General features: G+C 49.9%; 1 protein-coding gene across 1 annotated transcript; it reads right to left on the bottom strand.

Moving 5' to 3' along the window:
* Positions 1-799: 799 nt before the first annotated feature.
* Positions 800-6,596, bottom strand: ACTB (actin beta). The gene is made up of 6 exons (XM_006112915.5): positions 6,437-6,596; positions 4,033-4,161; positions 3,502-3,741; positions 2,500-2,938; positions 2,017-2,198; positions 800-1,500 (listed from the first exon to the last, which is right to left on the bottom strand). Exons 2-6 carry the CDS (start codon positions 4,153-4,155, stop codon positions 1,357-1,359), a joined length of 1,128 nt encoding a protein of 375 aa, XP_006112977.1. The 5' UTR covers positions 4,156-4,161; positions 6,437-6,596; the 3' UTR covers positions 800-1,356.
* Between the last annotated feature and the right edge of the window lie 5,614 nt (positions 6,597-12,210).

The following is a 12,210-nucleotide window of genomic DNA, read 5'->3' on the forward strand; positions in this document are numbered from 1 at the left end:
CCCCTCCCTCCATTCTGTGGGGCTAGAGCACAAAGTCTACTAACTTGGCCCTAAGGCTCTGGTGTGCAAGAGGTGTGTCAGGGGCCATGTTAGTGCTCTCCCCCTCCCCATCTGCATGCAGCCTCCAGGCTCCCCAAAACAGTTCCCTACCTCTGCCTTAGAGCATTCAAGGCAGAATACTCCTCCACTCCTTTATGGCAGTGACAGATTCTGTCACTCCCTCCCCAAGATGCTCTCATATTTAACCCCAGAGAGCAATCCGCTTTTGTTCACACACACGTGTGGAAGTAGAGAGATGGGGTAAAGATACAAGGTGTCTGCCTGCTGTAACACAAGTGGCACCTAACAGCTGTAAGCAATAGCAAAACTGAGAATGCTCAAAGAGAAACTTGCTCTTGCTGTAACGCTGCAGCACCGTTCAGCTAGGCATTCCCACTCTGCACAGAATCTCGTTTCTGCAAGTTTTAAAAGAACACTGCAGTAGTTGATCTTGCAGTGTTCGATCTAGCAAAAATCCACCAAATCAAACCAATAGCCCTCTTTGCTTCCATGAGTAAGGTGAGTTGGCGGGAGCATTCTCCCAACCTCCTGCTGTAGAAGACAGTACCAAAGTTCAATGTACCTTAAAAGCCTCCAGCTATGTTTATGTAGCTGGAATCAGGTACTGTAAAGCCAAGCCTTTCCCCCTGGCGCAGGCCTGGTCTTACTTTCACCCCCACCCTGCTGAGAACAGGTTCAGTACCTGGAAGTGATCCATGTGTGCAGTGAATGGAGAAAAAGGAGTCACCGGCCAAGCCTCTATTGTGTGCACTTTTATTTGAACTGGTCTTAAAGTCAGTGTACAGGGAGCCCCCTCCTAACCCGTGTACTGGCACCACTTCTCCTGGGACTGAAGGGGCACTGTAAAGCCTTCATTCACATCTATCATTGGGGAAAATACAGCCCATTTGCTTGACAAAAACCAAAAGATCAAGTGTGGTTTGTTTTAAGGCGGCAGATGCAAAGACACTTGGCTGGGTTACATACTTTACCAACAAGCAATACTCAAACGCCAGTGCTGGCGAGAGCTCCTTTGAACAGGGCTGCTGCCTCTAGAGAGGCGGGTAACTTCCTGTAACAACGCATTATGCAATATTTGGAATGACTTAAAAAAGACAAATGTACAATCAAAGTCCTTCAGACGTAGAACTTTGGGGATGTATCGCTCCGACACATTAAGATTGCGGCTGTCACCTTCCAGTTTTTAAATCCTGAGTCAAGCGCCAAAAAAAACAAATAAAGCCATGCCAATCTCATCTGGTTTTATGCGCAATTATGGGTTTTGTCAAAAAAGGTGGGATATGGTAACAGTCCGGTTTAGAAGCATTTGCGGTGGACAATGGAGGGTCCGGATTCGTCATACTCCTGCTTGCTGATCCACATCTGCTGGAAGGTGGACAGAGAGGCAAGGATGGAGCCACCAATCCAGACAGAGTACTTGCGCTCAGGGGGAGCAATGATCTGTAGGAGACAAAAGTTACATGCTGGTTATCAGATGCCAACCAATGCCACCAGTGCTACTCTAGCTGCATCACAACCCTTCAGCAGTGAGTTGGGTGCTTGTGCAGCCCCAGAGAGATTCAGCTGCTGCCCAGCAGCTTAGCAGAGTACCCATTAGTGGTGCAGAGTTGCACAAATAAATTCATTCCATATGTGGGTAGAAAGAGGAGGGGACACTGCTTCAAAGCTCTTGCAACTTGGAAGACCTTGTGTCACTGATTAATGTGAAGACCAGGCCTGGTACAAGCCCATAAACTTGCCAGATAAAAAGGATCAACCATAACCACCACCATGTTGGTATTTAATTGGACAGACATCTGACCCAGAAGTGGCAGGCACAGATATCACCAGCAAAGACTATTACCTACTATTCCCAGGATTTAAGATTGTATCTCCAGTACCCAACTCAGAGTGAGGACAACCCCTCCCATTGCTGGAACTACACAGAGAGCACATGTGCTGGGATCACCAACATACCTTAATTTTCATTGTGCTGGGTGCCAGGGCTGTGATCTCCTTCTGCATTCTGTCAGCAATGCCTGGGTACATGGTGGTACCACCAGACAGCACAGTGTTGGCATACAGGTCTTTACGGATATCTACGTCGCACTTCATGATGGAGTTGAAGGTAGTTTCATGGATGCCACAGGACTCCATACCTGTCAGGAAGGAGCCAGTAATAAGGTCAGGAAGGGGAATCACAACTTAAAATAACTCAATATAGTTTAGTGCACACAGGCTGCCTAATAGGTCTAGAACAGTGCTGGAGTCTGCATCACAGGCCAGTGTGCCTTGCAGCCAAGAAAGAGCTTTTGCTGGTCTTCAGCACACTTAGATTCTTCTATACCTGCCAGGCAGGAAGTGTGCCATTTAGGATCAACCTCAAGATAGGAGAGAATTTCACCACTACAGCTTGGCAGGACAGACAAGTGACATCCACCATCTCCCACAGGGACTTACCCAAGAAAGAGGGCTGGAAGAGAGCTTCCGGGCACCTGAACCTCTCGTTGCCAATGGTGATCACCTGACCATCAGGGAGCTCGTAGCTCTTCTCCAGGGAGGAGCTAGAAGCAGCGGTGGCCATCTCCTGTTCGAAGTCCAGCGCGACGTAGCAGAGCTTCTCCTTGATGTCACGCACGATTTCCCTTTCGGCTGTGGTGGTGAAGCTGTAGCCTCTCTCGGTCAGGATCTTCATGAGGTAGTCCGTCAGATCACGGCCAGCCAGATCCAGACGGAGGATGGCGTGGGGGAGAGCATAGCCTTCATAGATGGGCACAGTGTGGGTGACACCGTCACCTGAGTCCATCACGATACCAGTGGTACGACCAGAGGCGTACAGGGACAACACAGCCTGAATGGCTACATACATGGCTGGGGTGTTGAAGGTCTCGAACATGATCTGCGGACAGAAGGGAAGAGTCACGTTGACAGGGGGTGAGCAAGAGGCTTCACTCACCACTCACAAGAGCGGGTTTTGCAGCAAGTCATGCAAAAATGTCCTTTATGCTGCAGAGTAGCCTCTGCAAACACTCAGGATCTGGTCTTCCGGACCAGGAGACTAAACCAACTGGCTCTGAGCTCACAGCAAACCCACCACCAATCCAAGCTCAAACCTTGGAAGGAAGAGTGGAGAACATGGACTAACCCCAGCTACAATACAGCAACCCTTTCAAGAGCTTGTGAGAAAGCCATGTTACAGTAGTCACTCAGGGCAGGTGAATAGGTTAGTATCTCATTAGAAACAGCAGTTAAAATGAATGGTTAGTGTAAAGTCAACAAGAGGAAAACCAGCTTAGGAAAAGCAAATAAAACCTTGTCAAGATCCAGCAAAGAGAAGACTCAGGTCAGGAAAGGAAAACCCTGTAGAGAATGGCAAAGGGAAATAGATAAAGACCTGCCAGGAAGAAGTGCTGGCCAGCGGCTCAGTGAGCTGGAGCCAAACAACAAAGCAGTCTTACACACCTGTGTCATCTTTTCTCTGTTGGCTTTGGGGTTCAGGGGAGCCTCTGTAAGCAGCACAGGGTGCTCCTCAGGGGCAACTCGGAGTTCATTGTAGAAGGTGTGGTGCCAGATCTTCTCCATGTCATCCCAGTTGGTGACAATACCGTGTTCGATGGGGTATTTCAGGGTCAGGATACCTCTTTTACTCTGGGCTTCGTCACCAACGTAGCTGTCTTTCTGGCCCATACCAACCATCACACCCTGTGGAAGAGGAGAGTTGAAGGGAAATCAAGTTTAATTGCCTCTAATACTCAAGATACCAACCCACTGGCTGACTAAACGTAGGACTGCTTTAAGAGTGTTTTGCTAAAGCATTATAGAATGGACTTAAACCAGGCCACTGCTACAGAGAACTTTCACTGGCAGACAAGCCAAGCTTTTCACTCCTCCTGCACAGCTAACAGGTCCCCAGTATCTTATACACACTATGCCCTGTTCTCTTCTGCCTCTGAATTATCTGACAATACAGGCAAGATGCCATTCATTACATACCTGATGTCTGGGGCGACCAACAATGGATGGAAAGACAGCACGAGGGGCATCATCCCCAGCAAAACCGGCTTTGCACATACCGGAGCCATTATCAACGACGAGCGCAGCAATATCATCATCCATGGCGAACTGTAAAGTAAAGGGAGCAAGCGTGGTTAGTGGTTAGCCAGGAAATAGAGGTCTCGCTTCCTTGCAAGTCTCCCCGCCCCAAGATTCCTGGAAGAGCCTGTAATTGCTGTGAGTGCAGTGCAGTTTGCGAGGAAAACCCCATCCGGAAAGGGTAAGCCAAGCCTTTTGCTTGTGAGCAAGCTGAGGGGGCTGCCTTCCCCACCCATTTCCTTTCTAGCTTCCTGTTTGTGAGCTGGACTTCTCCCTTTCAGCCACTAGAGGGTGCAGAGCTCTACATATTTTGCCTTTGCACAGATTTGGGACAAAGGAAGTCCCTGCTCGAGGCTCATATTATTACCATAAAAGGCAATGGTTAGAGCAAGCTCTGCAAGAAGCCAGTAATGGGGCATGGAGCCAGCTTTGGGAGGGCTGATTAAAGAGACAAGCCACTCCCCTCCCTTTTCAAATGAAGCATATGGCTGTGGCCACTCCCTGTCAGACAGAGGGAGTGTGCCTGGGTCTAGCACTAGGGTGTCTGAAGCAGAGTTAACAGGACAACACTGAAAGACTTTTAAAAAAGGAGAAGTTACCCGCCACACCCCGCTGCAGAGAAACAGTTTCTCCTGGGAAACCACCTTGCTTAATACCCTGGCTCTGACTTATACCAGACCTACAAGCAGTTGCATTAATTATCCCAGAGGCATTTAGAAATGGGTCAGTAGGTTTCATCAGAAAGAAGCCTGCTTGATCTATATCTTTATTTAATTAGCTGGCCAAGTTTAATTGCAGGCTCCCCACCAGCTAAGCCTCAAAGCCATTTAACACAGAGTGACAGATGAAAATGGCCAATGCCAGAGAGAATTAAGAGTGTTATGCAATTGTCACACTCAGGAAGGGCAGCACCAGCACCAGCAAGCAGCAAATCCATGGGCTCACTGGAGGGTCAGGACCACCCCCCACCTGTGCCTATCCCGACATCCTAGCAAGCTTATTCTGGGAAATTTAGTTTCTACACCTCACTGTCTGGGGCAAAGAGGCTTGGCTGGAGTGAGTTCCTTTTTCTTTAAGCCAAGCCAGCAATAAGGGAGTACATTTCTTCACCCTACTTCAAGCAGAAACACCAAGAGCTATTCTGTGCCAAGGCTACAGACACTAGCCAACCTGGACCCCACCCCTTCCCAGACACTAGGGACAATGCCCCTCAGGAATCCAGAGAGGAGCCTGCAGTGTTCCTTGATGTGGGTATTTTTTTTGGGGTGGGGGGGGGTGTCCAGAGCAATTGCCCTATAGGATGGGGGAAGAGGCAGACCTCTCAGCAGCATCCCCTGTGTCTTCAACAAGACAAAGAGACCCTCTGCCTCCCACCTCCTTTAGCCTCTGGGCCAAGAGACTGATTCATGTCTCCCCCCACCCTTCTGCAGGGAGGATCCTCCCTCCACCTCCCCCACCCTTACCCAGCATGTGCTGAGCTAATACAATAGAAGTACCGGCTTCTGCCACCGGAAGCAGCAATTGTGGAGTCACACCCTACCAGAGCTTCAAGAGCCGCTGCTAACACCCCTCTTCCTCCAGCTTTCTTCTAGCCCCCTTTCAAGTGGGGGAAGAGATGCTCACTCCCAAGCCCCCTTTGGGCAGCCTCACTCCTCCGCCAAACCCATCGCCTCTAGCTTCTTTAAACCATGCAAAGGAAGACGATTAGCTTTAAACCACTCTTCCTCCTCCCCCCTCAATTCACCTTCTACTCCAACCACAAATCCTCTTAGGCACAGACCCACAAGCCAGATTACAGCCCCAGAACGCAGCACCGCTGCAACAGGGGAGACCTTTCCCGGCGCCCACCAACTCAAGGTTAACTTGGGGCAAACGCCACCACACCCACCCGCCCCTCGCCAGGCTAGTGGGGCCAGGAAGCGCAAACCCACCGCTCACCCCACCAACGCGCAGCCAGGCACGTGCTTGCTGCTTGGGGCACGTCAGGCTTTGCAAGAAGCAGAAATAAAGGCGACTCGCCAGAAGAGCAACAACCAATATTTAAAAAAAAAGAAAAAAAAAAAAGAGAACCCCCACCCCAGCCCCCCAGTGACTTTCCCCTACGGCCGCCAACATTAAGCGCCAGCAGAATTGATCCGGGATCAATTGAATGGGAAGCCATCAAAACTCAGCCACTTTGGGGGGCTTGTTAGTAAACCCCAGGCATTTCCCTCTAAAAAGGGGGCCCGTCCAAATCCAGCCCGCCCTGCCTGCCCCCCCCAGGAAAAGGGCTCTTCAGAGGAGGCTCCTGCCCCTTTGCACTTACCTTGGGGAAGTTGCAACTTTAAACCTTGGGTGGAAAAAAAAAAGCGGCGGCTCAGCCGGCTTGCTGGGGGAACAGGCACGCGCGCAAAAAGCTCGGAGCGACCGAAGCTCGCCGTGCGAGCCGGGTTTTATGGGGCCAGAGCGGTAGAGCCCGAGCCATAAAAGGCAACTTTCGAAGCTAGCCCTTCTGATTGGCCCGTTCGCGCTCCCTCTCCCGAAGCGCTTTGCACATTGCAGCAGTTTTTTTTTTCCTCCTCTTGTAATAAAAAAAAAAAAAAAAGAGAGAAGCAGGCGGGGTGGGGGAGGGCGCTCCCGGCTGCCAGTGGGTGCTGTACCCAGTCTGCTCCTTTTGCAGGCGTGAGCTGTAGCTCAGTGCCTAGCAATGCAGGCAGGAGTCATAACACAACGTGCATGCGGAGGCTGCCTGGCTGTCCTGCCCAGGCACTACCTGCTTTGCTGGGGGAAAGGGCTCCCTGCTGTTTTGAGGGGCCCACGCCGTTGTGATTCGCCAGGCCTGGGGTCTGACTGTGTCCCTACATTGGCCATCCTGGACCCAGCGTAGCCTGCTGGGTCGTGTGGTGCCCGGTGGCCCCCCCAGACATCCCCTTCAAACAACCTCCCCTGCTTGGCACGCCAGCGGAAAAGAGGAGTTTGACCCTGCAAACGCTGCAGAGCGGAGGGCTGGCTCCTGGAAGAAATGCTTGGCCTTGGTGCTACCTGCCACTGGCCCTTTGGCTACAGTATAAGGTCTTCTGGACAGGGATGTTTAGAGCCACTCCCCTGGACTGGCTGAGGCCCGCTCAGTGCAGGAAGGGGTTAAAGGCAAAGGTGGCTTATTGTGGGGATGTGCAAGGGGTCTTCTTGTTCCCCCAGTGAAATTAGAGCAGACTCAGCAGCAACGTTCCTGCCCCTGGCATATCCCCTACACCCCAGGCTGAGAAAGGGCATGGCAGACAGATGGTTGCAGCCGCTAAGGAAGCCCTGTAGTGGGGGTATACCTCTTGGGCCATAGGGCCAAGGGAAAGCAGACCCTATTGTCCATTCACTGGACTATTAATGTGCCTTTGGCACCAGGCAAATAATCATCCTTCAGAACAGAGTCCCATTTAAAATTGAAGTTATGGGGCAAATTCAATCCATTCATAGATGTGGGAACAGGCTCCAGGCCTAGCTCCTGCCGCTCCATGCACCAGGTTTTCACCCGCACACCAAGGCCTCTGCTGCCAGCCCCATGTGCTGGGGTGTCAGTTAGAGTCTCGCGTTCCAGGGGCAGCAAAGCCCCTGGCGTATGGGGTAGCAGCTGGGAACCCAGCTCCCGACCCTCCCGGCTCGGGGCTTTACTCTCTGTCTCAGCTGGATGGTAGAGGCAGACAGAGTCAAGGGGGCTCAGCACCCCCACTTTTGAAAATGTTCCTGCCCCACTGTCCCACAAGGCAGCGGGGACAATGGAGCTGCTCTTGAGGCCACATGAGTGAAAGTGGCCCTTTAGCTCACCCAAGGACTATTACAGTAACTTACCAATCCACCTGACGTGATACCAGCACCTGATCTGCCTGTTCTGTGTCACCGTTAGACACCTAAATACCTTTGTGAATCCCACCCACTGGTGGGCAGGTCTACATGTAAAATGCTGCAAGGGTGAATCTGCCCCCCGGATATGCTTCAGCGAAGAAGGTACGACATTAACAAGAGAGCTTCTTCAGTCTGCGTCATTCATCCATCTGCATGAGAGACAATAGTTAATGTCATTGGGAGAAGCCTTTCTGTCCATGTAGCCGTGTCTACACCAGGTGCTTAGTCTCTATTACAATGCCACTTGGGTGTGGATTTTTCATACCCTCAAACAACATCATTATACCAACCTAAGTTAAGAGTGAAGAACTAGTCTGAGTAATGCTTAGTAGTTGTTGTCTTAGGCCTTGATCCTGGCATGAGCTCTCTGCAGATGGAGGCCTGTATCCACCCAACTGCATGCAAGTGGTAGTTCTTGTTCCTTTTCCATTTAGCTGTATGGTGCCAAGCGAAACATGTCTTTGTGTGAACTTTCCTCACTGTCTTGTGTTTCCGCAATTCTGGGTTTCATTCTTATGAGGAAACATTTCAGAATAAAGGCTAGGCCATCATAACCGATACAATACCTGGCAATCACATAGCACTTTGCCTCTTCAACGCGCTGTATAAACTTTCAGTTTTAATTACTTAAATGTAGGTCCTTTCAGATTGAATACCAGCAGGTGGTTTAAAACACAAAGTCCCCTGGAAAATGCTAACAACGTGTGTTTTTCATCAGATGCCTCCGACTGGTACCTTTAAGCAGGAATGCCCCAAAGAAGCTAGCCCTGATGATATACTTAGGTGAGGTGCAGATGCAGGGGGACAATGAGGGTGATAGGGTGCCATGTCATGGAAAGGGGAGCTGTGACAATTTTGCAGCCTGTTCCTTGAAAGCTCTTTGTCACAAGGGAAATCAAGGAGATTGCTCAGGTGGATAAAGTCTACCTGAGTAAAGGTGAGCAGGACTGACTAGTCCTTCATTCCATTAACAGGAGGCCTTAAAGGGAATCGCTGTTCTGGTCATTTAATGTTGCTCCTGCATGGTGAGGTTTTTTGCGGAGATTAAGTACATTATCTCAGCTGTATCCTGGTATCTGTGCCCTGCCATGTGGAACAAAGGAGGGAAGAAAGCACAGGGGAAGCGGTGTAAACTGCCTCAAAACAGAGCTCTGCAGTTACCTTCGGGGTGGATATAAGGATATAACAACCCATTTACGGATTGCGCCCGGCTCTTGTTCCTATTGCTTTCCTATGTTCTATGGTTTTTAATTCACCCCCATGCAGAGGGTCTGCATCCAGCAGTCGCCTGGAACGGGGCCAGCATTTTGCAGGATTCTCAGAGGAGTTGGGGAGGTTCCTTTCTTCTTCCTGGGGCTTAGGGCTGAGGTGCCCAGAGAGCAGCCTGAGGTGCCAATGCAGGATTGTATTGTTGGTGAGTTCAAGCCTCAAGTGATTTCTAGCTTGAGTCAAGGGTGGCACAGTGAGGAGAAAATAGTAAGCAAACTCAGGTTCCTGGTACATGGGTAATGTGCTCCTCAGACTCTCACTGCTTGGGAGCCCCTTATTTATGGAGGGGTCCTTTCCTTAGGGCCAAGTTGGAGAGGAGAGTTTCCATGTAACACCAGGAAAACTGCTGCTACTGCCACCAGAAGCCATTGGACCTCTCTTACCGTGGGCAGGAGGAAGGTGGAGGTTAACATGAGGGTATCTTTATGTCATAGCTGTGAAAGGCGCATCCTGTCTCTACCATGTGCTGGATGCTCTTTTCCAAACTCTGCGCTAGCTCAAGTCACGCGGCTATGTAGAAAAGTTGGACCAGACTCTGCCCTCAGCTTCACTGGTGCAAATCCAGAGTCATTCCAGTACCGGCCATGGAGTGCCTATATATGTACGCTGCTGTAACTGAGCGCAAAATTTGGCACTTTGTGTCATTACCATGTAAGCAGTGAGAGGGCTCCCTAGGTCTGTACTAACTTTGTCAGGGTCTGAAGGTTCACACCGTGTGTGCCCTGTTCAGGAGAACCCAGATGGTACAAAGAACCTTCCTGAAAGAACATGAGTATGCCCCATTAGTCTGCCGACCACACCCAGGGGAGGGTTCTCATATTACACTATGAATGTGCTCTGTTAACTACGCTATGACAGGAAATCCATGGGATACAATGGACCACTATGAATGGGCTTTTAGACAATACTGTGACCATATCCACATGCAAAGAGTCACTCAGCTTCCAATGATAATGTTCTTACAAACCTACCCTGCGCCACCTCTTACGAACATAAGAATACAGCCTGGTAAGTGTAAAAGCACCTTGCCAAAACTGTCCAGCTGTAAGGAATGAAATAAAGGATACTGAGAAACCTCAGGGTTTTCCTTAAGGATGGGTGGAAAGGAGAAAGAGCATAGAAATCTGGGAACTGGGCACTCCTGAGTGCAAATCCTGACTCTGCCATTAACTTTATCTGTAACCTTGGTCAAGTCCCTTAATCTGTCTGCATCTCAACTTCCTCATCAGTAAAATGGAGCTAATTGGTTAATTACCCACCTGCGAGGAGAGTAATTAATTGAGGCACTGCTTTGAAAAGGCTGCATGGGGGATGTTAAGATGAAGATTATTTGTCAAATAGGAGATGATCCAAGGCCTGGATGTGTGATGTCTGCCAATGGATAAAATGAGGCAAGGGGAAAGGTTACATGGGAGAGTTGACCAGACAAGCTCTTCAATGCATTGGGGAAAAGTAACAGGGACCTCCAATAACAGGAACCCTGAAGGAGGCTGACATGGTCAACATCTGCTTTGTTGCAGTTCACAGTCAGGGAGGATGAAAGGAGCAAGGGGCTCGGAGATAAATGTTAACGAGGCACTAGAAACATCAGGATTCATGAGAGGCGAGTGAAAGAATCCTTAGATAAGAAGTGTATCGATTCAGCAGCACTGTAAAAGAACTTCATCAAGTTCCCTTGTCTTTGGGGACTGGTGCAGAGATGGTGAAGTGTGATGGGATGGATGGCAGATGAAAGTGGGATCCTTTTAAACTAAGGAAGGAGACGTACTGGCCAAAGAGACTCATCTAAATTCCAGGAATATTGGAGCAAATCAGAAAGCTACTGGGAAAACAATAACAAAACCCTTGAACCTTCAAACCTTTTTACGCAATGGGTAATTTGGCAACACAAGGACCACAAGGTTGGGCCCATAACAAGTAGCTAGCAGCTTGGCTTCTGTCCTTTCCTTTGAGGCAGACAGAAGTCAGAGTTCAAGACTCCTGAATACAAAGTGGATTCTTTACAAAGGCTGCTGATCACAGGCAGATAGCAAGGGCCTTTCCACACCAGACTGACTTACTGTTGTCAGACAGGGTGCTAAGGGACTGGCGAGAGACTACAGGCTAATATCAGCTAGCCAGCGCAAACACCAACCCAAGATCTTTTGGTGGCGCGTGCAAGCCGCTTCTCTTCTACGGCGATGGGTGTGGCCCGCGAACCCAAACAGAAGAGACCAGGCAAACCGAATGCAATGGGCACAACTCAGTAGGCCAAAGCAGAGTCCTAGGGCTTGAGTCTCCACTGTATCTTCGTTTACCCCTGTGCCACTTGAGTGTAGAGTGGGTGTAAACATCTCCCATTCTGATCTGCACCTCATGCCTATCTCCAGGCACAGCTCCCTGAATGGTTCTGATCACTCTTGGACTAGATGGCCTGTCCCTATCAGCACCTGCAGGAAATAACTTAGAGAAGGGGCGGGGGACACATTTTCCAGGGAGAGTTTAAGAATATAGCAAAGGGCAGCCCACAATTTAAAACTCAACCTGGGGCAACAGGGGCTCAGTTTCCTCCTCACGTTCACTTTGGGATTTTATTATTCTTCCGGACAGGGGACACACCTGTCTATGTCCAGCCCATCCTTTGATATCTGCTGTGAGAAGCCCGGAGAAAATACAGGTTAAAAACCAGAAACAGTGAGATCTCTCAAAGCCAATGGCAGCTGAAGCCACAGTTGGAGGCACAAGTTCCTTCCATTGGGCAGGCATTGTGAAACCGTAAATGTAGGCTGTAGGGGCTTTCTTTGTTTCACTTCACTTTTCCTTGCCTCCCTTTTGGCCTGCTCTGCAGCATTCACATCTCCTTGGCTCACAGAGAAATCATCTGTAGGAGGCTACTCAGTGCCCTGCTGCGGTTGATACGGCTGGGGCCTCGTTCTCGGTAATTCTAGTCCATGG

The sequence above is a fragment of the Pelodiscus sinensis genome, chromosome 15 (genome assembly GCF_052426305.1).
Source record: "Pelodiscus sinensis isolate ZL-2025 chromosome 15, ASM5242630v1, whole genome shotgun sequence".
Classification (NCBI taxonomy): Eukaryota; Metazoa; Chordata; order Testudines; family Trionychidae; genus Pelodiscus; species Pelodiscus sinensis.

What these genes read in the sequence shown, in the direction of transcription:
- ACTB (XM_006112915.5), bottom strand. Translation starts at nt 4,155, where the DNA reads ATGGATGATGATATTGCTGCGCTCGTCGTTGATAATGGCTCCGGTATG. An exon ending in ACAGAGAAAAGATGACACAG is followed by an intron (nt 2,939 to 3,501) that starts GTGTGTAAGACT and finishes TTCTGTCCGCAG; the next exon opens with ATCATGTTCGAGACCTTCAA. An exon ending in CCAGCACAATGAAAATTAAG is followed by an intron (nt 1,501 to 2,016) that starts GTATGTTGGTGA and finishes TGTCTCCTACAG; the next exon opens with ATCATTGCTCCCCCTGAGCG.